Below are 26,132 nucleotides of genomic sequence, written 5' to 3'. Positions count from 1 at the left end.
AAAGGTAAGCACACAGTGTGAACAGTATTCACAAATAATGATCACATGGCAGCAGGAGCACTGGTAATGAAGGGCTTGAAAGTTTCATTGTGTATTAGAGGTATGGCTGCAACAGTATTTGCTTTCTTCCAAAGCTAGATAAACATCCCATCTGCAAAGAACCCTTGATCTTAGCCCAGTAAAATTTCTTTTGGACCCTACAGCTACTTACCCAGGACTTTATTTTCCTGGTTATAGATATGATACTGGATGGATATTAAACTTCATGTCATTTCAGAATAAGCATCTGCAACTCAAATGTTCTCTAAACAGAACTTTCCTGTGCTTTATGTAAAGGCATTTTTTAGTACTGAAATATGGCTTCAGTTCTGTCTCTGTCTTTAGGGAAGGTCACACAAACTAATGAAGACTTACACACAATCAAAGCCATATGAGTTAGCCAAGATATAAAGAATTATATTGTGTGTCTCTCCTTTTTAACCTAGAGTAGACATTACTTTCAACTTTCTGCAAACATGTGTCAGGTGTTCATAGGCAGAAAACTTAGTCACTTGGCCTGCAAAGAGGGTCTGGAAAAGTACTTAGTTAAGAGGATTTAGATCAATTATGATTCTGATACAGTCTGCACATGTTCACATTTAGAGCCATAATACTATCATAGTGAGGTAAGAAGGTGTAATTGTTTGCTGAGTAGGCAGTTATCAGCCTATCACTGTGCTGTTATAGGAATGCCTGCATTTTCAACTATGATTTAGCACTAGAAACATGAATATTTGCCTTTATCAGTAATTCACTCCCACTATGACACAGTATCACTTTAATTGTAATTAGTGACAGGACAGTTGAGTGGGAAAATGCCTTAGAAGCATATATTGTAATTACAATAATGCTTTTTTTTCCTGGAGAAAGGAGAAGCTGACATAAACCTTTTTTAATTTGTTTTGTTTTGGGGTCACACCTGGTGATGCTCATGGGTTACTCCTGGCTCTGCACTCAGAAATCGCTCCTGGTAGGCTCAGGGGACCATATGGGATGCTGGGATTCGAACCGGGGTCTGTCCTGTGTTGGCCATGCCACGTGCAAGGCAAACACCTTAGTGCTATGCTATCTCTCTGGCCCCTGACATAAATACTTAAAAGAAGTGTTGAACTCTATCTTAAGCTAACTGGACAATCTTAAGCTAAGATGGACAATTATTAGATGAAAATTTCACAGCTTCCTGTGTGTCAGGTAGAGAGGTAGAAGGAGACATCAAGTAGAAAAGTGATGTAGGAAGCAGAGGCTCTGAATCATGCTGTCATCAACTAAAACTTAACTAGTGTTGAGAAGATGTATACTGTTCATCATTTTGTTTAAAAGCTAGAGAGTAATCTTTTTTTTTTAGTTTATGTGACATTAGATGTAAGTTTTTATAAGGGAATTGACAGTACAGAATGATAAGAAACCCTTGGTCCTGGATTACAGAACCAATATTACCAAACAGTGGGAGGAAGGTGTAGATGACAGAAGAGGTAATAAAGAACAGAAGTGAAGGATCTATGAGCTCTGGTAGTAGTGGTAGGTAGAGACTGTGTACATCAACCATAAGTCTGATGGACTAGAGTGAAAGAATATTGGGCAAGGCTAGGCTCAATTTAGAGTACTTTAAATGATCCCCTGAACACAGCTGGGTATGAGCCAAAATCAAAAACTAAATGTGTTCATTTTTATGTTCTGCGTTTTGAGACCACACCTAGCAGCACTCAGGGGTTACTCCTGGTTTTGTGTTCAGAAATCGCTCCTGGCAAGCTAGGGGACCATACGGGATGCTGGGAATTGAACCCTGGTCTATCTTGGGTTGGCCGCATGCAAGGCCCTGCTGCTAGGCTATCACTCCGGCCCCAAATGTGTTGATATTTTAACCCTGTTGCTTGAACTATAATTTAGTAAACTTAATTTTAAAAAGAAAAAAATAGAATAATAGCACAAGCTTTTTAAAAACAATGCAAGTCTTTAGGATGCTGGAGACTGGAACACATTTGAGCCTGAGGAGCTGAGAAAGATGTTGAAGATTCATTCCGAAGAGGGAAAATTGGGCCCGGAGAGATAGCACAGCTGTGTTTGCCTTGCAATCAGCCGATCCAGGACCTAAGGTGGTTGGTTCGAATCCCAGTGTCCCATGTGGTCCCCCGTGCCTTCCAGGAGCTGTTTCTGAGTAGATAGTCAGGAGTAACCCCTGAGCACCGCCGGGTGTGGCCCAAAAACCAAAAAAAAACAAAAAAAAAACAAAAAAACAAAAAACAAAACAAAAAAAAAAAAACAGAAGAGGGAAAATTATGATGTGGATAGTTGCTTAGAGAAATTTGACAGAAGATTGGGGGAGAAAGTTCAGTCTTCAGGTAACCTCCCTGGTTTTGAATAACACTGATTGCTAGCAAGTATACACATCATTAATCAGGGACCCCCAGAAACCAGTTCAAAGAGTTAGTTATCATGCAGGTAATTATTTTCTCTAGCAGGTTGTTGTGTATGTAAATATTTTGGGGGATTACTATGTTGCTCACCCTAATCTGATTAGGTGATTGTGCCCTACCCTAGGGTGTGACCTGGCATTCTGCCCCCACCCTAGGGTAGGACCTGATTCTGCTTCCACCATTGGTTGGTATCTGATCCCACCATTGGGTGGGACCTGACTCTGGACTATAAGAGCAAGGGTCTGTGGAAGGCGAGAGGCTTTTGCTGGCTGGAACTGAATCGGAGTCTTTGGACTTCAGTTTTGTCCATCCGAATAAAGCAAATATTTCCACGAGCCTGATTGTCTGCGAGCTGTTTACCCGCCGTTTCACCTCAGAACCGTGGGCTAGACAGGGTGGCAGACACGTGCTACGAGCTGGAAGAAAAGGGCCTCATTCTCCATCCCTCCATCAGTCAACCTCTTCAGGGGCTGTCCTGCTACATAATGACGCCCGGACAGGGACCTGAACCCTGGACCCTCAGAACTGTAAGTGAAATATTTCATTGGAAATTTCCTATGCTGACCATCAAATGGTTTCTGTGGTTAGTCATGTGGATTTTACCACCCTTAGTCTTACGCATTGGTGCTCTAGTATACAAGTGGATCATTCCATTTTGTTTAAAACTAATTGGTTTTGATCTAAGGACAATCACTGCAGTTGGATGGTTGTGGTCTATATTTCAAATGAAAAGTGTAGTGTCTCTAGCCATCATAGTTTGTGGAATTTCTGTGTTGACTAACGTTATTATTATGAGCATAGTTATTTGCTGTTATTTCTATTTAGGAAATAGAAAGTGTAGAAATGGTGAGGCTAAAACCAGTATAGATAATAATGAAATTTATCTGACGAAAACTCAGACCAAGGTGCAGGCTGACGAATCCAGCCCCACCATCAACAATATAGAAATTTTTGCTGGAAGAAAAACAACTCAGAATGTTAAGCCTGATTCTAGTGAATTGCTTGACAGTAGTGACTCAGATAATGATCTACCTCCAGTGCTAACTCCACGAAGTATGCCTCCTTCTAGTCACAAAATTGAATCGCAGAGCAGAGCAGATTCAAAAAATGAACCACATGCTCAGTCTCAGAGCTCTATTCAGAGTAATTTTGCTAATCAGGCTTTATCCCCTATAGACGGGGTAAATGTTTCTAACTATGTACCCTATCAGATGGAAGAATTAGATCGGTTTAAAAGATCATGTAAAGAAAATGGGCCAAAATCGCCATACAGTGTGGAGTTATTAAGACTTTGGAGTCATAACTCATCTTGGACTTTGTATGATTTTAAAAGAATCGCTGAAATATGCCTGTCATCTAAACAGCGAACTGAATGGGAAATGTACTATTCAGAAGGCGTAAAAGCTAAATTATATAGTCCGGATGGTATGAAAAAGCAAGTGGCAGGTGTTATTCTATCGTATGAATTATTGATGGCAGAAAATCAATTTGCAAATATTCAGACACAAGCAGCTTTACCTAAGGAAATCTTAAATTTAATCAGGGAGATTGCATTGTCAGCATGGGAAAAAATTGATTCTAACAGCATTGGTAGAGGAAACTTTTTAAAAATTACCCAAGGCCCTTATGAGTCATTTGCAGAGTTTGTAGGTAAGATTAAAGATGCTCTGAAGTTACAGGTGGAAGATGAGGAGATTAGAAACTTCCTAGTAAAATCTGTGGCCTATCATAATGCAAATTCAGCCTGTAGATTAGTATTGAATACATTAAATGAAAAGTCAGATCTGAATGATTACCTTTATGCCTGCCGGAATGTCTATGTGGAACCCCAACCCCCACCCCACTCAGACTCAGTACAAACCTTCCCAGTTACCAAGGGAACAATGTCTTACTCCCCTCGGGGACAGAACACTTTCCGGAAACCAGGTCTTTGCCCAAAATGCAAAAGGGGTCGCCACTGGGCGAAAGATTGCAGATCCAGAAACCTCATTAATAATAACCTAAGTAGAGGTTTCAACACAGTCCCCAGGAGGCAAATCGCCTGCTACCATTGTGGAAAACAGGGACATATCAAAAGAAATTGTCGTCTCCTTATAAATTCAGCTCCCCAAGAACACACATACAAGATGCAGGGAAACGCCCACAGGGCCTCCCCCCAGGCCCTTCCAAATCAGGGGCAAAGTTCACAGACAATAATCCTTCCAAGCCCAGCCCAAGAAAATTCATCACGATAAGGGAATTAATCCACTCTACTTCAGGGAGTGCCGGATTAGACATATTATGCCCAGAGGACATTACAATTTACCCAGGAGCATGCCCCTACATGTTAGAAACTGGCATTGTAGGCCCGCCACCCCCAGATACCATGGGTTTGATTCTTGGCAGAAGTTCCCTCAACATAAAGGGTATATCAGTAATCACTGGTGTCATTGACTCAGATTCCATGGGAGAAATCATTGTAGTTATTACTGTACCAGTTACATGGACCTTTAAAAAAGGAGAAGCGATTGCCCAGATAGTAATAGTGCCTTATGTCAAATTTGGGACTTCAGATAAGACTAGAATTGGAGGTTTTGGAAGCACAGATCCGGGTGCTGCTCAAAACCCAATCGTGGCTCTGGTTACTAAATGTAAAGATGAACACCCAATGATCAAACTTCACTTGGAAGGCAAACCCTTTGATGGAATGATAGATACGGGTGCTCAGGTTACCGTAATTTCTGATAAAGAATGGCCAGAAAATTGGCCTCTTCAGGAAATCCCGTATTCCCTAGAAGGAATAGGAGGCCTGAGTTCCTGTCTGTTGAGTACGAGGACTATACTATTTTACGGCCCAGAAAATCAAAAAGCAATAATCAGACCTCACGTGGGCCCATTTTCACCATCCCTGTGGGGCCGTGACCTACACAAACAGTGGAAAGCAGAATTCCACATCCCATTAGCTCCAGAAGAGTCCGAACCTTCTTTTGATTTAAAAACCCAAAATTTTTAGTGGGGGCCACTACCGTAAAAACACCAGCACCAATAAAAATAAAATGGAAATCTGATGAACCAATTTGGACAGGTCAGTGGCCCCTTAAAACTGATAGATTAAAGGTGCTGACAGAATTAGTGGAGGAACAGCTAAGTTTAGGACATATTGAACCATCTTTTTCTCAATGGAATTCACCTATATTCACTATAAAAAAGAAATCCGGTAAATGGAGACTTTTGATGGATCTTAGAGCTATAAATTTATCCATGATACCTATGGGCAAATTGCAGACTGGTTTACCATCACCTGTAGTTATTCCAAAGGAATGGCCACTAATTATAATTGATCTGAAAGACTGCTTCTACCATATTCCTATCCACCCAGATGATAAAAAACGTTTTGCATTCTCAGTTCCTTCTCTCAATAATACCCATCCCTGCAGACGTTTCCAATGGACTGTTCTCCCCCAAGGCATGCTGAATTCCCCAACCATGTGTCAGTTTTTTGTAGATAAGGTTTTGAGCCCTGCTCGTGAAAAATTTCCTCAAGCCATGATATTTCATTATACAGATGATATCTTGCTCACAATGAACAACGAAACAGATTTACAGGAATTATACTCTTATGTTACTGACTGTTTACAAACATCAGGACTGAAAATAGCTTTAGAAAAAATACAGATAATGCCACCGTATCAATATTTGGGTTTTATTTTGGACCGGACGTCTATACGTCCACAAAAATTTTCTATCAAAAAAGAAAACCTCAGAACGCTTAATGATTTTCAGAGACTTTTAGGTGACGTAAATTGGCTCCGCCCTGCACTAGGAATCCCAAATGCAGAGTTATCTAATCTGTTTAAAACGTTGGAGGGTGATCCTGCTTTAGATAGCCCGAGAAATTTAACAACAGCTGCAAAAAATGAATTGGACATCTTCTTGAGCAGATTACAAAAATCGTTTCTCTCAAGATTCATCCCAGGAGAAAAGGTATTACTGTTAATCTTCCCTACTATAGAAACCCCCACAGGGGCCTTGATGCAACAGTCAGGACCTTTGGAATGGGTGTATTTACATAACAAACAACCTCGCTCAGTTGTCCCCTACTTACAACTGATTTCAGAGATTATTATCAAGGCAAGACTCAGATCTATATCTTTACTAGGTTTTGATCCAGATATAATAGTTTTGCCAGTACCAAAAAAGGAAATTGAGTCAATATTGCCAATTAATGAATCTCTACAAAGGGCCCTCTCAGATTTCACAGGAGAAATATCCTCCCATTATCCAGCAGGAAAAATTTGGGACTTTTTAAAGAAAACTCAGTTTGTTATTTCTTCAATTGTTCGGGATTCCCCTATTCCCAATGCCAAGGTTTTTTACATTGATGGATCCCAAAATGGAAAAGGAGGAATAAGTGGAGACAACATTAATATGACCATAGATACCAAATATAAATCTGCACAGAAAGTTGAATTAGCAACGTTAATTTACCTATTAGAAAATGTATCTGAAGCCATGAATATAGTTTCTGATTCTTTGTATGTGGTAAATTTATGTCATGTGATAGCCACTGCATCCCTTAATGCTAATAACCCGATCATACAGGACTTACTTAAACAATTACAGCAGCTTCTTCAAAAACGAACTGAGCCCATCTTCATCACACATATTAGAGCCCACTCAGGTCTTCCAGGACCTATGGCTCAAGGAAATAAAACTGCTGACTTGCTAGCAATGCCTATATTTAAATCACCTATAGAGGAACATTCAGCCCTACACACAAATGCTCGCCGTTTACATGTGAATTACCAAATTCCATGGAGGCAAGCTAGAGAAATCGTAGAAAACTGCAACGTATGTGCACCGTTAACAAAAAAGACTCACATAGCAGGAGCAAACCCAAGAGGCTTACAGTCTAACGAACTTTGGCAAATGGATATAACTCAAACAGATTTATTTCCAAGGAAACCTTATCTTCATGTTGTGGTGGACACTTATTCTCGGTTTATGTGGGCAATTCCCATGTCTTCTCAAAAATCTAAGGCTGCTTGTAGTTTTCTTTTACAATGTTTCTCTGTGATGGGTATTCCATATTCTATAAAAACTGATAATGGGCCAGCCTATGTTAGCAAAACTTTTGAATTTTTTTGTAAGGAATGGCAGATAAGACATCTCAGAGGAATTCCTTACAATTGTAGGGGACAGGCCATTGTAGAAAGGACTCACAGAACCTTAAAAACTCAATTGCAAAAAAATAGAAAAAGAGGTTTACCACCAACGGATTTGCTGTCTTTGACTCTTATCACACTAAATTACTTTAACTTACCCCAAGGGGAAAGCTACACTGCAGCGGAAAGACATTTTAAAGAAGATATTCAGAGACAAGAAACAACCCATAAACCTATTTGGATCAAGGAGGATGAAAAATGGATAGCTGGCTATCTTCTCCTAAGAGGAAGGGGTTATGCCTATGTTTCTATAAATGATGACCCTCCCAAGAAATTTTGGGTTCCATTACGTCTTGTTAGAAATCGGGCTAGCACAAATGATCAGGTTCAGACTACAAACTCCCCTTCAGAGAAAAAACAGAATACTTCAGACACTAACAGCAGTAATATTACTAAGGTCTCTGGGGCAGGGAACGATTTAGCTGTCACACACCATACAATGAGTGAGACTGATGGTAGTGATAAACCCTTACACTCCGAGATGCAAAAGGAAAGACAGGAACCTGTCTTAACTGGGCTCCAAAATATAGGAAACTCTTGCTACATGAACTCAATATTGCAATGCTTGTATAATATTTCAGACTTAACTCAGTATTTTTATAAAGATCATTATAAAAAGGATATTAACAAGAAAAATCCGATGGGGCATGAAGGTAAATTAGCCGAAGAATTTGGTCGGCTCATCAAAACCATGGGAAATGGATTTCATAGATATATTAACCCTGAAAGCTTCAAAGTAACAATTGGTTTACTTAATGACCAGTTTGCTGGACACAATCAGCAGGATCCTCACGAACTACTGATGTTCCTAATAGAGGGATTACATCAGGACTTGCTTACTGTAAATCTAATGACAGACAAAACTACACATCTCATGGGAAATGAAAATTATGAACAATTTAGTCCAGAACACCAAAAGGCTCATAAATCTATTATTTATGATCTCTTTCAAGGACAATTCAAATCTATACTCCAGTGTCTCACTTGCCACCAAAAGTCTGAGGTTTATGAGACATTTGTTCATTTGTCTTTGGCTGTTACATCTACAGATAAATGTACATTACAGGAATGCCTCTCTGAATTTTTTAAAGAAGAAGAATTAAGAAATGACAACAAAGTTCTGTGCAACAGTTGCAAAAATAGAAGGGATTTTTCAAAGAAAACGTACTTATGGAAACTGCCACCAGTACTTATAATACACTTGAAACGTTTTGCTTTTGATGGCAAACAAATAAAAAAATTGCATACTTATGTAGATTTTCCTTTAGAAGACCTCAATTTAGAGGAATTCACTTCAGAGAATAAAAGCAAGATTAAGAAATACAATTTATCATCGGTGTCAAACCATTATGGTAAAGTTCACTATGGACACTGTACTTCATACTGTAAAATTGCTGCAAAACAACACTGGATCAATTTTGATGACAAGAAGATCAAAAAAGTCCCTAATACATTGGTGAAATCCACAGCAGCATACATCCTGTTTTATACTTCTTAGAGATCTACAATGAACACCAGATAATCATTTTACTTCCTTATCAGTTGCTATTAATGCTCTAGGATTCTTTCCACAGGCATGATCAATGAATATAGATTGAAAATCATGAATCCCCAATGTGTTTCCTTGTAGGATGGATTTATGTCTTAATTTCATTATTGCTCTAGGTCTCAGTTAATCATGAAATTTTACAAATTAATTTAGTCAAGGTTCACCTGAAAGAGAAATTTCTCATCATATTAATGTTGTTTTTCTTTCTAGGTATACTCATTTAACGACTTTCACTCTTTTTATTTTAACATCATTGCTTTATTTCCCTCAATTTAGGTTTTAAGACGCTTACATAATGATAATTTTAGGTGGACTTTCTTCACAGTGCTTCTTGCCTATGATTGATTATCATAAAGTTACTGTTATACAATAACTTTGTATATATACTGATATACACGTATAGTAGAGTTGTCCATGTTTGTATTATGCATGAAATTCTCTTTCAGATCTGCTAGGCAAAACCATAAAAAAAAAATTTTTTTGTGAATTTGAAATGATTTATCTAAACAATTGCCGGCTATTACATTTTAAGGAGCTTTTAATTGATTCAGCTGAATTCTCTTTTGCTCTATTTTGGATCCTTTCCAACAAATATTTTTTAGTATGAGTGAGTGTTATGGCCATATTTTTTGTGAAGTCTGTGTATGTATGTCTTGTTTAGTGTCTGTCTGTTCTGCATATTTTGTATATAGTTTCCTTTTTCCTAACTTTATCTTCCCCAAATTAGTCTTCCTTATCCTTCCTTCTCTCTTCCTAGTCCTTAACATTTTAATTTTCAGGATTTCACATGTGCAACCCATCTCCTTCACCCACAACTACAAGCTTCCTGATCTCGGCGGGAAGAAGAAATCCATGACTGTTGGAGTTTTACACCATATATGCTGCAAACTTGTTGGAAATGAAGCCACCTGGGATTTGTGTCACAATGTAACACCAGAGAAAAGATCCATGGACAAGACCCACAGTCTCTGGATCCCAGTTAAACTGTGCTATCTGAATTTCTGGTTTTCCATCCACATACAAAATGCTATTGTTGACCGTTTCTACAATGGCTACCCCAAGATTGCACCGATCCCAAAGGAAATACAGAAGCCCAACCAACTTATGATGTAATGATGTAATGCTTGGGGATGCCCCAACACATGGATGACTGTACTGGCCTTCCTTCTTCATTCAGCTTGATGTTATCTCCTGTACAAGGCTTCAACCGGCTTTTCCAGACCCATCAAGTGTCTTCTGCCGGTCTTTTTGGAGTTCCAGACCCCTCATATTTACACATTGGTATTGAACTCTGTAGAAATTACATCTGTTGTTTTTCCTATAACTGTAATCCTTTGAAGTTATGTTTGGTACTTCGCTTCTTTTGACTATCGTAATTAATGTTTTTTTATTTTAGTTTTTAATATTAGGAATCGATGTTGTATTACATTAAGGTTTTGCTTTCTTGACTTTAGGTTTGTGAGTTATATATTATTGTCTATAATTTCCCAAATGATATTTTTGTCTGTTCTCAGGGTTTTTTGCGTGGGCGCATCATAGGCAAAATACTAGGTTTATAGAAGGTTCCATCCATTTTGGATGGGCCCTCAAGTTGTTTATTTACACAGGGAGGGTCTCTGCCTTAAACATTTTGTTTTGGTTTGTGACTTAAGCTCCCATCTATAAATAGTCGACATCAATTTCAGACATCTTATGGACTTCAGACCGGATTAAGAACTTGGACTAAGTTCAGATACCTATTGATCATCATTGCAGTGGCTCCCCACTGTGCAGAGGGTGTATGTGCCACTTCTTCCGAAATAAAGGCCTAGTTCAATGCCCTCAAAGATGGGCTTTCTGGTCTACCTGAACTTGAATAAAAATGGAGCTGGAGAGATAGCATGGAGGCGAGGCGTTGGCCTTTCATGCAGAAGGTCATTGGTTCAAATGCCGGTATCTGCCAGGAGCGATTTCTGAACGTGGAGTCAGGAGTAACTCCTGAGCACTGCCAGGTGTGACCCAAAAACGACCACCACCACCACCTACAACAACAACAAATAAAGAAAAGGTGCTTCTTCTTGCCTGCTACACAACCTTTCTGGTGTCTCTTCGAAAGATCTATGTACGTCTTAGATTTATCTTCTCAGGAGCTTGTAGTTGATTCCTTGATACATGTTTCTGGTTTTAGACACCCTGTGCTTAGGTTAGAAGTTTTTCTTTACATTTTCCTGTGATGCGCTTATGCAAACAGCCGCTCTTTTATTATTGACTAATTTTTCTTTTAATAATTGTAGACAATATTGTTTGTTTACTAAAAACAAAAGGGGGAATTGTTGTGTATGTAAATATTTTGGGGGATTACTATGTTGCTCACCCTAATCTGATTAGGTGATTGTGCCCTACCCTAGGGTGTGACCTGGCATTCTGCCCCCACCCTAGGGTAGGACCTGATTCTGCTTCCACCATTGGTTGGTATCTGATCCCACCATTGGGTGGGACCTGACTCTGGACTATAAGAGCAAGGGTCTGTGGAAGGCGAGAGGCTTTTGCTGGCTGGAACTGAATCGGAGTCTTTGGACTTCAGTTTTGTCCATCCGAATAAAGCAAATATTTCCACGAGCCTGATTGTCTGCGAGCTGTTTACCCGCCGTTTCACCTCAGAACCGTGGGCTAGACAGGGTGGCAGACACGTGCTACGAGCTGGAAGAAAAGGGCCTCATTCTCCATCCCTCCATCAGTCAACCTCTTCAGGGGCTGTCCTGCTACAGCAGCTCAGTAACTCAGTTTACTCATCTGCCTAAAGGAGAATAATATAGTTGTGTTCTGTTCTGGTGATTCCTCTGCAGGAAATTACTTCATCTGGAAAATCTGTAGGTTCCAGAACACTTGCTGCCTGGTACTCAAGCTCATGTCACCTATATATTTTCTCTTGAGATGTGAACTTTTTCCTACTTAGCCTCTTTCTCCCCTTCTTCAGTACCTCCATATAAACCTTTATTTTTTTTTTCACTTAAAATAATCTGTAGGGGTCAGAGAGATAGCATGGAGGTAGAGCATTTGCCTTGCATGCAGAAGGACGGCGGTTCGAATCCCAGCATCCCATATGGTTCCCCGAGCTTGCTAGGGCGATTTCAGGAGTAACCCCTGAGCACTGCCAGGTGTGACCCAAAAACCAAAATAATAATAATAATAATAATAATAATAATAATAATAATCAGTAGATTCCATTTTGATATTCCATTTTGATACTCCATTTTGATATTCAAGAAGAATTCACTAACTCTTCAACATTCATCAACTCCTCTGGATTATCAAAATGTATGGTGAGTATAATCTAGTCATTGAAAAAAGGAACTGGAGTAGTATTTAAGGCCAAATGAGAAACTCCGTTATATATCTCTGTTGTAGAATGCAAGTTGATTTTCTTTTACTTTTATATGTTTTGGCAGGTTGCTTATAAGTATTGCCTGAAATATGGAAGTGACAAAGTACGAGTGATAACACTGGTGAAGAATCGTGGGAAAGGAGGAGCTATTAAGATGGTAAAACATAATTTCAACTTTTTGATCTAAAATGTAGGGAAAATTTGAAAAACCTCTTTGCAGACTATAGACTAGCATTATTATATGGTTAACTACTTGAATGTGAATATTTCAAGCTATTGACTAGATACTTTTAATACTACCATATTTTTCACTCTATATGTCATACCTGACCGTAAGACACACATAGTTTTTAGATGTTCTCCTCCCCTATACTCAGGCATCAGCTTCAGGCAGCATTCGCTCCATACGATGCACTTGGGTTATACATCTTATGGTATGAAAAATATGGTAAGTCATATATATGAGTATATATGTCTGGATCAAATCTGAAATACTGAGTAATTTCGGGAATGTGTTTGTCTTTTACCTATGGTGTTGGGCCATAGCCAGCAAAGATATGGGTTATTTCTGACTTCTTAAGGGATATTCCTGGTTGTTCTTAGGGGACTATACAGTGCTGAAATTAAACACATTGAGGCCTCCTCCATGCAAAGCATGGGCTTAGTCTGCTGCACTCTTACCTCTCCAGCTCCAGAATGCAGTATCTTAAAGTTTGACAAGACTTCCTGTAACTGAGAAAATTCTCATGCTACATTTATTTATTTTTTTATATGTCATATAATAAGAATAGTTCCCTTTTTTTGCAGTGCTGGGTTGAGCCCATGACCTCACACATACACTGTATTTGTTCTACACTGAACCACATTTGTTTGTTCTTATAACAAATCCAGCTATGCTCAGAACTTGATCCTTACTCCTGACTTCTTGCTCAGAGATCACCCTTGGCAGGCTCACGGGGCCATATAAGCTGCCAGGGTTTGAACTGGGTTCTGTTGCATGCAAGGCAAATGCCCAGCCACCTGTGCTATTTCTGATTCCTTGATTTTAACATTTTACAAAATGCTTTTGTATGTTTTAAGTTTTATCTATATAAAGGCACTTAAATAAAGCACATAGTGTGCACTAAGATAAATCAGATAAGAGTCTATTCTGATGAAATATACACTCAGTGAAGGTGATTGTTTTTATAGGAAGTATAGTTGAATACGAGCAGTCATGATATTGGAATAAAAATCAGGTTATGTGGAGAAAATATCCAATAACTTACCCCAAAGGACTTAGAAATTGATTCATTTATCTGCCTTCCTCTTAGACTTAATGTGATTCCTAGTTCTCTAGCCATGGTGTTCATGTTCTAGATAATAAGGCAAAGGATATGTGCCATGAGGCTCTCTGAAGGTGTGACTGAGAAGCACCATCCAGTTACTTTTATGATTGAACAGAGTTGCTGTGTTCAGATCAGATCAAGGTTAAGAATGGAATCTGATCAAAGAAGGAATGGTAGTTATGGACAGAACTAGCAGGCTAACGCACAAGAGGGAAGCACAGATTTCATTAAGGCATTGTCACTGAAGCCAGGCATCAGACCACTGAATACTAGCTTTTCCTGGTTACTGTTTTATTTATATTCAGACAGTAAATCAACCTCTTTCCAATAATTATCAGATTTAACCTAATACTCCCATCAATTTCTGAGTTAATTAAATCTTTTTTTTTTGTTATATAGACGAGAAAAAGCAAATTAACTTCCTCTCAGTAACATGGACATTTAGGCAATATTTAAATTAATTAGTTTAGGATAATCCTAAAATTGCCCTTAAACTCTGTCTCAATGGCTTGCTTTATACAGATGGTTGGAATGGTAGGTAGGTTTAGATCATAAATGTTGGTTTGGGAATATTTAGGCCTTTCCTATTTTTGGACAGAAGGTCATTGGTTTGAATCCCGGCATCCCATATGGTTTTCTGAGCCTGCCAGGAACGATTTCTGAGCCTGGAGCCAGGAGTGACCCCTGAGCTCTGCCTGGTTTGACCCAAAAAACAAAACAAAACAAAAAGATTCGATCAAGTTGTATAGAAAAGGAGCAGTACAAATGCCCTCTGTACCTAAGGATGATGTTGCTATTAATAGATGGAATGAAACACAGGAGATAATGTTGGTGTGATAGGCCATACATTTGGTTGTGATTAAGTTTGAGTTCTTGAGTTTCTATGCAGATTTGCCTAGAGCAGAAATGAGTGTGAGTCACTCATCCAGGTGCATCAGATGAGAGAGGAATCATTAAATGGGGAAGGAAGAGTCCATAGAAGAAAAAGCCAGGAACCAAGCCTTGGGGAATGAGGCACCACTGGCTACCTTTGCACGAAGTCTAGCAATGAGTGGAAAAGGTGTACACATTAAAGAACCACTTTATTTTGGGAGAGGGCCAAAGGGATGGTTTTGGGTGTACCCAGAAGTGCACCATGCTTACTCATGGCTCTGCTCAGGAATCACCCCTGCTGGCTCAGGAGACCCTATGTGGTGCTGGAGATTATCTCATTAAAAGATAATCTTTATATATATAGTCCTCATGGCTCCTATGGGTTTAAATATTCCTATTTTTTGTGTCCATTCACACAACTATATTTTACAATTTTGATGCACAGTTATGTATACCAAAGGCAGGTATCAGATTGTAGAACCATGAAATTTAAGAAATTAGTGTATTAATTTTAGTCCAGTATAATGAGTAGAAGATCTGCTAACAAGTGTTAATTTAAAGATTAAATAATTATTAATATTTTGAATTGCAGTACTTTTTTTTTTTTTTTTTTTTTTTTTAGTTTTTAGTTTTTAGTTTTTGGGTCACACCCAGCGGTGCTCAGGGGTTACTCCTGGCTGTCTGCTCAGAAATAGCTCCTGGCAGGCACAGGGGACCATATGGGACACCGGGATTTGAACCAACCACCTTTGGTCCTGGATAGGCTGCTTGCAAGGCAAATGCCGCTGTGCTATCTCTCCGGGCCCGAATTGCAGTAAATTTAAAGATGCACACATCCCTAGATACTTTAGTGAATTCTTGCACAATCTCAGTGGGTGTTGATACTTGAGTTTCTTTTTTAATTTTTTATTTTTAATTATGAGAACAATGATACAAAGAGGACAAGGTAAGTGGAAGGACAATCACCCATAAACAGAGTTCTCAAAAGAAATCCCCTTGCTGACGCCTAAATATTGAACTTACAGTCAAAGAACATTAAGAAAAATAAGGCAGAACCCAAGTACAATTACTTTGTCCACAAGTCCCCAGATTGTAGTACATTATAACATTTCTTAGCAGTACACAAAGCAATCTAAAGCCATGAAATTTATGTGACTCCTTAAACATTGAAGGCATAGTATTTTTTTATATTTTCCTACACATGCATATTGGTTTGTTAACATCATTAAGAGGTTGTTTTTTTTTTTTTTTGGTTTAGAGTCAAAGGAGCACAGTAAAAACGGTGTTAGAGTGGCAAATATTGTTTGCATAGGCCCACCAAAATATGGGGGACATGGAAAGGAAAAGCTTTGGTCTAAATACAAGGAGACCCTACCCCTGAAGTTTCCTGGCATAAGACCAGCTCTAGGCTCCAGGCAAACTAGTTTGTTCAATCCAAGTCATTGTCTGTAGTGCCAATACAGTTTTATTTTTCACGCAGTCTCTATTGTTGGCATCAGGTTTCTGTATTAAAGATCCTGGAATCTGCACATCCTATATTGAAGTCAGGCTGGTGTGGAGTATCCTCTAGTTTCAACTCACAATTAAGGGGCAATACAGAAAGTCCAGTCCAGTAAGCAGGTCATTGTTGTTGTTAAGTCTTCTCAGTGTTAAGGGAAGTTTCTTTTGAGTAGGTCGATGTCAGAGCAGCAGTAGGGTCTTCCCTGGTAGACGATTGCCTCCACGTGATGTTATAGACAACCTTGGATGTTTCGTAGATGTCTTCCATAGATCAGGGGTGAATGGAGAATGCCCATTCTTCCGAGGCCTGTGCCAGGTCATTATGTCAATGTTCAGGGTGTAAGGTCCCATTGCACTACAAGATTTGTGTGTTCCCATCTCTATTAGATAAGAACTTATTTGTATATATAGTCTTTTCCCATTTTAATGTGTCTAAGCAAACAAGAAATAAAGCCACGTGGCATTATTGGAGTATATGGGGGCGTAAGAACATATCCAACAATACCCATGACTTGGTTCAAACATAAGCATTAAACTGAGGGACTCTTTCACCAAATTACCTATTGAACAGTTCACAAAGAGAAGAAAAGATAAAAAAAAAAAAAAAAAAAAACGGGAAATCGTCAGTGGATAAGAAAATATTCAGGGGCTGGAGAGATAGCATGGAGGTAAGGCGTTTGCCTTTCATGCAGGAGGTCATCGGTTCGAATCCCGGCACCCCATATGGTCCCCCATGCCTGCCAGGAGCAATTTCTGAGCCTGGAGCCAGGAATAACCCCTGAGCACTGCCGGTGTGTGACCCAAAAACCACAAAAAAAAAAAAAAAAAAAAAAAAAAAAGAAAGAAAGAAAAAAAGAAAATATTCAGCAAAACTTATATCCGTCAAAGAAAACACACATAAAATGTTGAAAAGACATATGTGTACATTCTATGCCTTTTGGAATAGTTGGGAGGGTGTTAACTCCAGGGCACCACTATGGTCTGTGACTTAAGATTCTACAGTACTTAAGTTAAAAAGGTTAAATGTGGAGTAATGATGATAGAGGGTGAGAGAGTTAAGAGAAAAATGATCTTTTGTAGGGGTGTGAGAAAGGGCAGAGTACAAAATGGACATTCTGAATATACAAAAACATAATTAATGATAGTGAGAACTATTAATGTATCTTGTGCGCTCCCGCGTGGTTTTGAAAATATAGACTGGTAAGAGATTACCAGTGACTGCTTTAGTGCAACACACAAGTAAAGCCTAGGCCGGGTAACCTTCAAGCTCCGCCGAGGGACCCACCTCGCTCGCTTGCCCAGGCATGTGGCCCAGGGAAGCCCTGGAGATCTGGAGCAAGGCAGTAGAGGGGTGCTGGGGTTACCCAAGTCCCGCACCCCCCCTAGGCCTGGTTAAGAAGGCCTCTGGAATGGCGGAGGCCTGCCGAACCCCATGCTGGTAGAGACTCCGGCTCCCAGGATGGAAAGAGATCCTTCAAGAAGCTGGGAGGCCAGAAGTTCAGGGCCCCCATCCAGACCCTCCCTTAGGAGCCGAGTGGGGAATGTGGGAAAGCCTAGGGCAACCTTCAAGCTCTGCCTAGGGACCCACTTCACTGGCTTGCCCAGGCATATGGCCGGGGAAGCCCTGGAGATCTGGAGCAAGGCGGTAGAGGGGTGCTGGGGTTACCCAAGTCCCACACCCCTCCTAGGCCTGGTTAAGAAGGCCTCTGGCATGGCGGAGGCCTGCCGAACCCCATGCTGGTAGAGACTCCTAAAAGATAATCTTTAACTAATGCAGTATTCATTCTTATCATTGCAATGGTCATTTATTGTTCTTTCACCCATTTCAGACTAACAGCTCCATATCTTTAAACTTTGTAATGGTTTTTCCTAAATGGTAATTATGTGCTGTTCCGAGTTAAAATGTGATGAAAAGGCTTACTCTTCAAGCCTGTGTTCTCTTGAACACATACCTTACTTGCTTGTCTCTGTTCCTTTGCTTACCTGTTTCCACTCAGAGAAGTCTATTTCTCTCTCAAACACATACTTTTTTCTTTCTCTCCCCTCACATCTTTCAAAATTTTCAATAAAAATTTTCATCAGGAGCGGAGATATAGTGTGGAGGTAGGGCACTTGCCTTGCATGCAGAAGGATAGTGGTTCGTATCCCAGCATCACGTATGGTCCCCCCAGCCTGACAGGAGCGATTTCTGAGTGTAGAGCCAAGAGTACCCCTGAGTGCTGCCGGGTGTGACCCAAAAACAAAACAAACAAAAAAAGAAAACTTGCACCCAATATAAATAAATGAAAGGTGATAAATTTCATTTCTGCTTTTAGACTATACTCTAATTATATGACAAAAAGATGCCACAGTAGTGGATTTATACCATGGCCTAATTTGTAGTTTTCTTATCTATGTGCACACTTATAGATGACATCAAAGCTATGCACTCAAATCATAAATATATTTACAGTTATTTGTATTTCATAAATTTACTTATGTGCACCACAGAAATTAAAACGATATACATTTTATTTGTGTGAAATAAACAAAAGCCATAGTTTGTGCAAAAAAAAAATTCGAATGGAACAGGGGCTAGGCTAGAGTAATAGTACAGCAGATATGATGTTTGGCTTGCACACAGCTGAACAAGGTTGAGTTCCCAGCATCCCATGTGGTTCCCTGAGCATCACCAGGAATGTTTCCTCAGCACAGAACCAGGAATGACCCCTGAGCACCAACAGGTATAGCCCCCCCCCAATTCTCCCAAAATTGGAATAATTTTGTCAACTTTCCAATAGTCTCAAATAAAATAGTATTTGGATAACTACGCATTATAAGTGTTAGTGATATTCCATATTTCTTTAATAAAAATTTTCTTCATAAGGTAGCATAATCCTTATTGAAACTAAAGTATTTAAAAGACTACTAAAGATAAGTCACCTATGATACATGCTACAGAAATTTTATATTCATTTATTCATTGTGCATAAACTTAATCTTTATCATTCTTTTTTAGAAAGGTACACACGGCAGCATTCAGGGATTATTCCTGGCTGTGCACTCAGAAATTATTCCTGTTAGGCTTGGGACCATATGGGATGCTAGGGACCAAACCCAGATTGGCCTTACTCACTGTGCTATAGCTCCTGCCCCTTATTATATTATTGAAAGTAACCACTGATCCCTTAAGCAGCCCATAAAATGATATGAATAATACATGCAACATATATAAAGTGTGTAATATTTTTATTTACTGGTACTGAATATTAATCTGCTCAAGCTATAATAATATGTTATTAATATATGTGCTCACAAGATTTTTAAATCATGAGATAGGAAATAGATACATTGGATTTTGTTTTTTGGGCTACACCAAGTGGTGCTCAGGGGTTATGCCTGGCTCTGTGCTCAGGAATTACTCCTGGCAGTGCTCGAACATGGGTCTGCTACATGCAAGGCAAATAGACAATAGATACATTTGGGAAATTCTTTTTTTTTGGGGGGGGGGTTGGTTTTTGGGCCACACCCGGCATTGCTCAGGGGTTACTCCTGGCTGTCTGCTCAGAAATAGCTCCTGGCAGGCACAGGGGACCATATGGGACACCGGGATTCGAACCAACCACCTTTGATCCTGGATCGGCTGCTTGCAAGGCAAACACTGCTGTGCTATCTCTCCAGGCCCACATTTGGGAAATTCTTATCAGTCTAATAATTTTAGAGAACTTGAGCCTCCTGTCATTTCATACCTAATATTTCATTTTTAGGTATTCATAGGTAAAGCAGAACGAATATCCATTGAATTTAGCCTTAATTTTAAAACCAATTTTCTTTTCATTGAAATTTTTTATCACAGGGTATATTTAGTTCTCGAGGAGAAAAAGTCCTTATGGCAGATGCTGATGGAGCCACAAAGTTTCCAGATATTGAGAAATTAGAAAAGGGATTGGATGACCTGCAACCTTGGCCTGTGAGTACAAGATTAACATATTCTAGTTAATGTTAAACAAGATTAACTATTCTTGCTAGCCAAATAAGAATATATGGATTATAAAGGAAGATTAAAATATTGCATGTAAGTTTAAAATATCATGGTGGGGGTAAGTATGGAATTCATACTCACACCTGCAGAAGAAGTCATCATTTTGTTATAAACATTGACAATTTTTCTAAAATTCATGTGACAGTTACTCAGTATTCTGGCCATCTTTATTTTTAGTTGGTAAACTTCCACTACATTTATACTGAATTATCAGCTAAGACTTGTTCTTAAAATTTGTATGGGCCGGAGAGATAGCATGGAGGTAGGGCATTTGCCTTGCATACAGAAGGATGGTGGTTTGAATCCCAGCATCCCATATGGTCCTCTGAGCAGGTCAGGAGCGATTTCTGAGCATAGAGCCAGGAGTAACCCCTGAGCACTGCCAGGTGTGACTCAAAAGCAAAATGAACAACAACAAAACAAACAAAAAAATACCCATAGATCCAGGCCAGAGAGATAGCTTAAGGAGCTGAGCAGATCACTGTACTTTGCAAGCAAGAGGTCAGGGTTCTATAGTGGCACCATTTTGTCCTCCCAGCTATTGCCAAGGGTAACTTCTGAACATAGAGCCAGCAGTAGCCCCTGTGTACCACTGGATCTGGCTCAAATACCAATGAATAAAGACTAGAATAAAAGCTTAGACCAGCTTGGATTCTTTTTTTTTTTTTTTTGATTATTTATTTGTTTTTTGGGTCACACCCAGCAGCGCTCAGGGGTTACTCCTGGCTCTATGCTCAAAAAATTGCCCCTGGCAGGCACAGGGGACCATATGGGATGCCGGGATTTGAACCACCGTCCTTCTGCATGAAAGGCAAACGCTTTACCTCCATGCCATCTCTCCAGCCCCAGCTTAGATTCTTTGACCTCCAGGCATGTTTGTAAAATGACATCTTGAGGAGATAGCTTAAAGGGCTGAAGGTGAGACCAAATTTGATCCCTTCCTTCCCCTTTCAACACCTCAACACCTCTTTACTAGCCTGATCATTAAGCATTGGACTGCACATACAAGACCAAGTGTTGCTGTTCATGAATCCCAGGTCTTTGCTGCCTAATTGCTTGGGATGCCTCTTCCCAAAGGAAAAAAGAAAAAAAAATGTGAAAATAAGAACTTAGCAATACAGGTAAAATGCTATTTTCAAAAATAGTTACTTTAATTATACTACTTTAGTACTTTAAAAAAAAAAATAACAAAACTAAAAGGCAACAAAAACCTTTTAGAAGAAAACTTATAGAAAGAGCCAGAAAGCTTAAATAAAAACAAATAACTTATAGTTTTTTGAGAGTAAGTTGACAAAACAATAGAATGTAATTAGAAGATCAGTTACAGAACAAAGGAAACAAGCTGAAGGACAGTGGAGGCCAGTGTACAGCAGGTAGGATGCTTATCTTGCATATGGCCCACCCAGGTTCAGTTGTCCCTGAGCCTAGCAGGAGTTGTCCCTAAGCACCAGTGGGCATGGCCCAAAAATAAAAATAGACAAATTGATAACCAAAATGGGATAAAAAATAAATAGAACTATATACTAATGAAGTAAATTTAATTTAAGGTCAAATGGTATTATGTATGTTAAGATAATTCCTTTTCATTAAGAGCAAAAGCCAAAGGAAGAAAAGTAAAACAACAAAACCCATTAAAACAAAACTACTTATATATTCAGTATAAGACGAGTTTTTCGGCACAAAATTTCTGCCGAAAACCCTGAACTTGGTTTATATTTGGGTCGTACAGGTTTGATTCGATGCACGCACACCGAATTAAATGCACATAGTCTTCAGTCTTCTACGATCTGCTGGAGGTGATGGTGCTTCAACTCAGTCAAGTTGCAACTCAAGTTGCAGCTGAGCTGAAGAGGGAGGCCCTGAACTGAACTGTATGCCACTGAATGACTTAACCCTCAATATTCAATGGCACTTTTAATTAAGTGAAAACCCCATTTAAGGCAGTAAAGCCGTATAAATGAATGTTTTTAAATCCTGAATCCTTATAATCAGGGGTTTTGGAATAAGGATTCAGAATTTTTAACCATTTATTTACAATGCTTTACTGTCTTAAATGGATAATTCACTTTATTAAAGTTGCCATTGAATACTATAGGTTAATGTGGCATGTTAGTGGTATACAGTATATCAAAACAATCATATATTGTAAATGTAATCATGTATTTATTTACTTATTTATTTAATGATTCCTCAATTATTGTAATTGTTTTAGATAAAATATATTTATATTTTGAAATTTACCAGTGGCTACTGCATTTTCTACCGCAGCTTACACTTGAGTCACTAAGTTTTCCCAGTTTTTAGGGTAAAATTGGAGGGGGTCAGCTTATACTTAGGTCAGCTTAGAGTCAAGTATATGCAGTACCCTAAAAAGAAAATTTAACTATAAAAACTCATTTTATATCCTGTTTCCTAGAACAATCTTCTTTTTTTTTTTTTTTTTTTTTTTTTTGGTTTGTGAAGTATTCTGTGTGTATGTGTGTGTGTGTGTGTTTGTTCCATTACCCCTTTCCTTCTTTTCCCCAGTAGGATTGTTTTGTTTCATAGAGTTCCCCCCAACTAGAACTTTCTTGGGGAGCCCTCCATAGGGTGCTTGTTAGAATGGTGCAGGCTTAGTGGCTGATGTTCTGCTTAGTGATACAGATCTGTTCAAACCCTGAAGGGCTTACATGCCTCCAGGATTATGTGCATAGTAATTGGAGACTTCTAGGCCATTAGAGTCACACCAGAGCCGTGCTCAGTAGTACTTCTGGGGTGGCACACCTTAGATGCAGGAGATCAAATGTGGATCTTGCTCCTGCTAGACTTGTGCACTGCTATTTGAGCTATCTTCCTGGCCCCTAAGATATTTTTCAGTTTTTTTCATTTTTTAAGACATTAAACTAACCTAGTATAATTTACAAGAACAAGTTGTGAAAATATTTTATGTTCACTATACAAATTAAAATTTAATAAAATTTTAAACTCAGATTTTCTGTCCACAAATTTCACAAATGTATGGTTAATAACTACCTTATTGGCTAGCACAAATATTGAGCATTTTTATCATCACAAAATATTCTGCTGGGCAATGTTGTTATGCAGTATAAAATGAAATTGGGGGAGGAAGGAGGAGAGTAGTTTTGGAACCATACCCAGCTGCACTCAAGAATAACTGTTGGTATGGCTCAAGAAGCTCAAGTAGGGGCCGGGCGGTGGCGCTAAAGGTAAGGTGCCTGCCTTGCCTGCGCTAACCTTGGACGGACCGCGGTTCGATCCCCCGGTGTCCCATATGGTCCCCCAAGCCAGGAGCAACTTCTGAGCACATAGCCAGGAGTAACCCCTGAGCGTTACTGGGTGTGGCCCAAAAACCAAAAAAAAAAAAAAAAGAAGCTCAAGTAGCTTAAGTGGTGGCAGGGATTGAACCCAGGTCAGCTTTATGCAAGGCCTCTGCTGTCTCTTCATCCCCAGTGATATGAAATTATTACTAGAAATGTTAAATGCTTGCCTAACTAAAAAAAAAAGAAAAAGAAAAGAAAAAAGGCATTCCTTCTTATATAATCTTTTTTCCTTAGATTTTATTTACTGCATTATTATTAAATTGTTGAGTTTTAAAGAGCTGAGCAGATAATTATGATTAAACTATCAATTCACAGTCTTGGTTTATAATTTTGCTTCTTTTTATTTTTTTATTGTGACTGAAGTGCATTACACAGAATTATTTACGGTACATAGTGACAATGAATGAAGGGCATTCCCACCACCAATGTTGTCCTCCCTCCACTCCTGTTCCCAGCATGTCTCCCACATCTCCCTCCTTTACTCCCCCAGAATACTAGTGTAATTGGTCTTCACTTTACAGCTTATTGTAGATTGGGTATCTATTCTGTCATTGACTGTGGGTTGGTATTCCAGTCTAGTCATTTTTTTATTTTCACTACATGTTCATATGACTGGTCCTGGTATAATCATTTTCCCCCCTCAATTTATGCTATTCTGTTGGAGATAAAAAAATAATTTTGCTTCTTAAAGTGCACATTACAGTTCCATATAGGATGTCATGTAACAAGATGTAGCATTTGTTTTAAAATAAATTTATGGTTTATTATCAGCAACTGTTTCATTTATATATCTAGGGACACATTAAAATTTCTCAAATAAGAAGTTTTGTTGAAAACGTTAAGAACCCTGGATCTGTAAGTAACCCTTTAAGGAATAGCTAATTTAGAGTACCACAACTCACTTGAGTTGTTTGAATTCCTTTCATTTAATTTCAGTACTCAGGGACTGAGCTCTAACCCTACTAGTGCTTGGGCAATCAGACTGGCCTGGCCAACCGGGCTCAGCCAAAAACACCTTACGTAAGCCCTTGAACTACGTTTTTAATCATTTTAATTAGGGGCCAGAGCGATAGCACATTAGTAAGGCATTTGCCTTGCACGCAGCCAGCACAGGTTGGACCCCAGTTCAAATCCCTACATCCCATGTGGTCCCCTGAGCCTTCCAGGAGTGATTTCGGAGCACAGAGCCAGGAGTAACTCCTGAGCGCTGCCGGGTATGACACAAAAACTAAAAAAAAAGGAAAAAGAAAAAAAATTTTTTATTAGGGGCCAGAGAAATAGTATAGCGGGTAAGACACTTGCCTTATGCACAGCCAACTTACTTTCCACCATCTCCTATGTTTCTGAAACACCACCAAAAGTGAAAGAGTGATTCCTGAATGCAGATCCAGGAATAACCTTTGAACATTGTCAGGTGTGAACCCAAAACAAAATAACAAACAAAATCCCAAAATTTTTATTAATATTCATCATATAACACTTTTGAGAAACTAGCTAAATAAATGATATTTAGTCAGTGTTCAAACATCAGCCCAGTAAACCCAGTGATTGGCTGAACTTACCACATTAGCCACATCCCAGCCCTTCTTAGCCCTAAAGAACTACACTTATTCTGTCTTTCTAAACAGACCTTTACAAATAAATAATCTGGGTTGGAGAGATGATAATACAGTGAGTAAGATCCTTGTTCTGTATGCAGACCATCCAGGCTCAATTCCCCAGTATCACATATAGTTCCTTAAGGAACATCAGGTATATCCCCAAAACAAAACTAATCTAAAATTAAAAATATATCAGACCTATTTCTAAGTAATGGGATCATCTTTTTGGAAATAAATATTTGTTAATGAAAATATTGAAATTTAATATTGAAATTTAATCTTGTATTTTTCCTCAGGATAGAATGGCTATTGCTTGTGGATCTCGAGCACATTTAGAAAAAGAATCAATTGCTCAGGTGAGTCTTTTACTAACTGGCACAGACCCTCAGGAGGGCTTTTCCCCCTTTTACATATACAAAAGCAAGAGATAAGCTTTTAAGAGTAATCTTATAAAACTGAGGCATGCTTTTTGTTTAAAAGAAGATAATTTTTTTAATTTTGCAAAGCATATGGATTGACATGTTTATAAATTGATTTGTTATTAATATATAGAAGAATGTAGACTTTGGCTTAAGATGCAAAAGATCTTTCTTTAAAATTATTCTAGGGCTGGAGTTGATAGTACATTAGGTAGGGCATTTGCTTTGGACATGGCCAACCCAGATTAGATCCTCAGCATCCCAGAAGGTCCTTTTAGTCTGCCAGGAGTGATTCCTAAGCATGACCGTGAGTAACCCCTGAGCATTGCCAGGTGTGGCCCAAAAAAAAACCAATAAAATAAATAAAAACAGGGCCAGAGAGATAGCACAGCGACGTTTGCCTTGCAAGCTGCCGATCCAGGACCTAAGGTGGTTGGTTCGAATCCTGTCATCTCATATGGTGCCCCGTGCCTGCCAGGAGCTATTTCTGAGCAGATAGC

At 39.0% G+C, this 26,132-nt stretch overlaps 1 protein-coding gene across 2 annotated transcripts in view; it reads left to right on the top strand.

Moving 5' to 3' along the window:
* The window catches only part of ALG5 (ALG5 dolichyl-phosphate beta-glucosyltransferase), a 55,969-nt gene that overhangs the window by 10,394 nt on the left and 19,443 nt on the right, over positions 1 to 26,132 (top strand). For both annotated transcript variants that reach the window (XM_049778824.1, XM_049778823.1), the window contains exons 5-7: positions 12,635 to 12,727; positions 20,107 to 20,220; positions 25,510 to 25,569. In XM_049778824.1, the coding sequence (XP_049634781.1) occupies positions 12,635 to 12,727; positions 20,107 to 20,220; positions 25,510 to 25,569 (267 nt within the window). The remainder of the gene's footprint in view (positions 1 to 12,634; positions 12,728 to 20,106; positions 20,221 to 25,509; positions 25,570 to 26,132) is intronic.

This window comes from Suncus etruscus, chromosome 8 (genome assembly GCF_024139225.1).
Source record: "Suncus etruscus isolate mSunEtr1 chromosome 8, mSunEtr1.pri.cur, whole genome shotgun sequence".
In the NCBI taxonomy this organism is placed as follows: Eukaryota; Metazoa; Chordata; class Mammalia; order Eulipotyphla; family Soricidae; genus Suncus; species Suncus etruscus.
The sequence above is the reverse complement of the archived record's forward strand: the minus strand, read 5'-3'. Positions and strand labels throughout refer to the sequence as shown.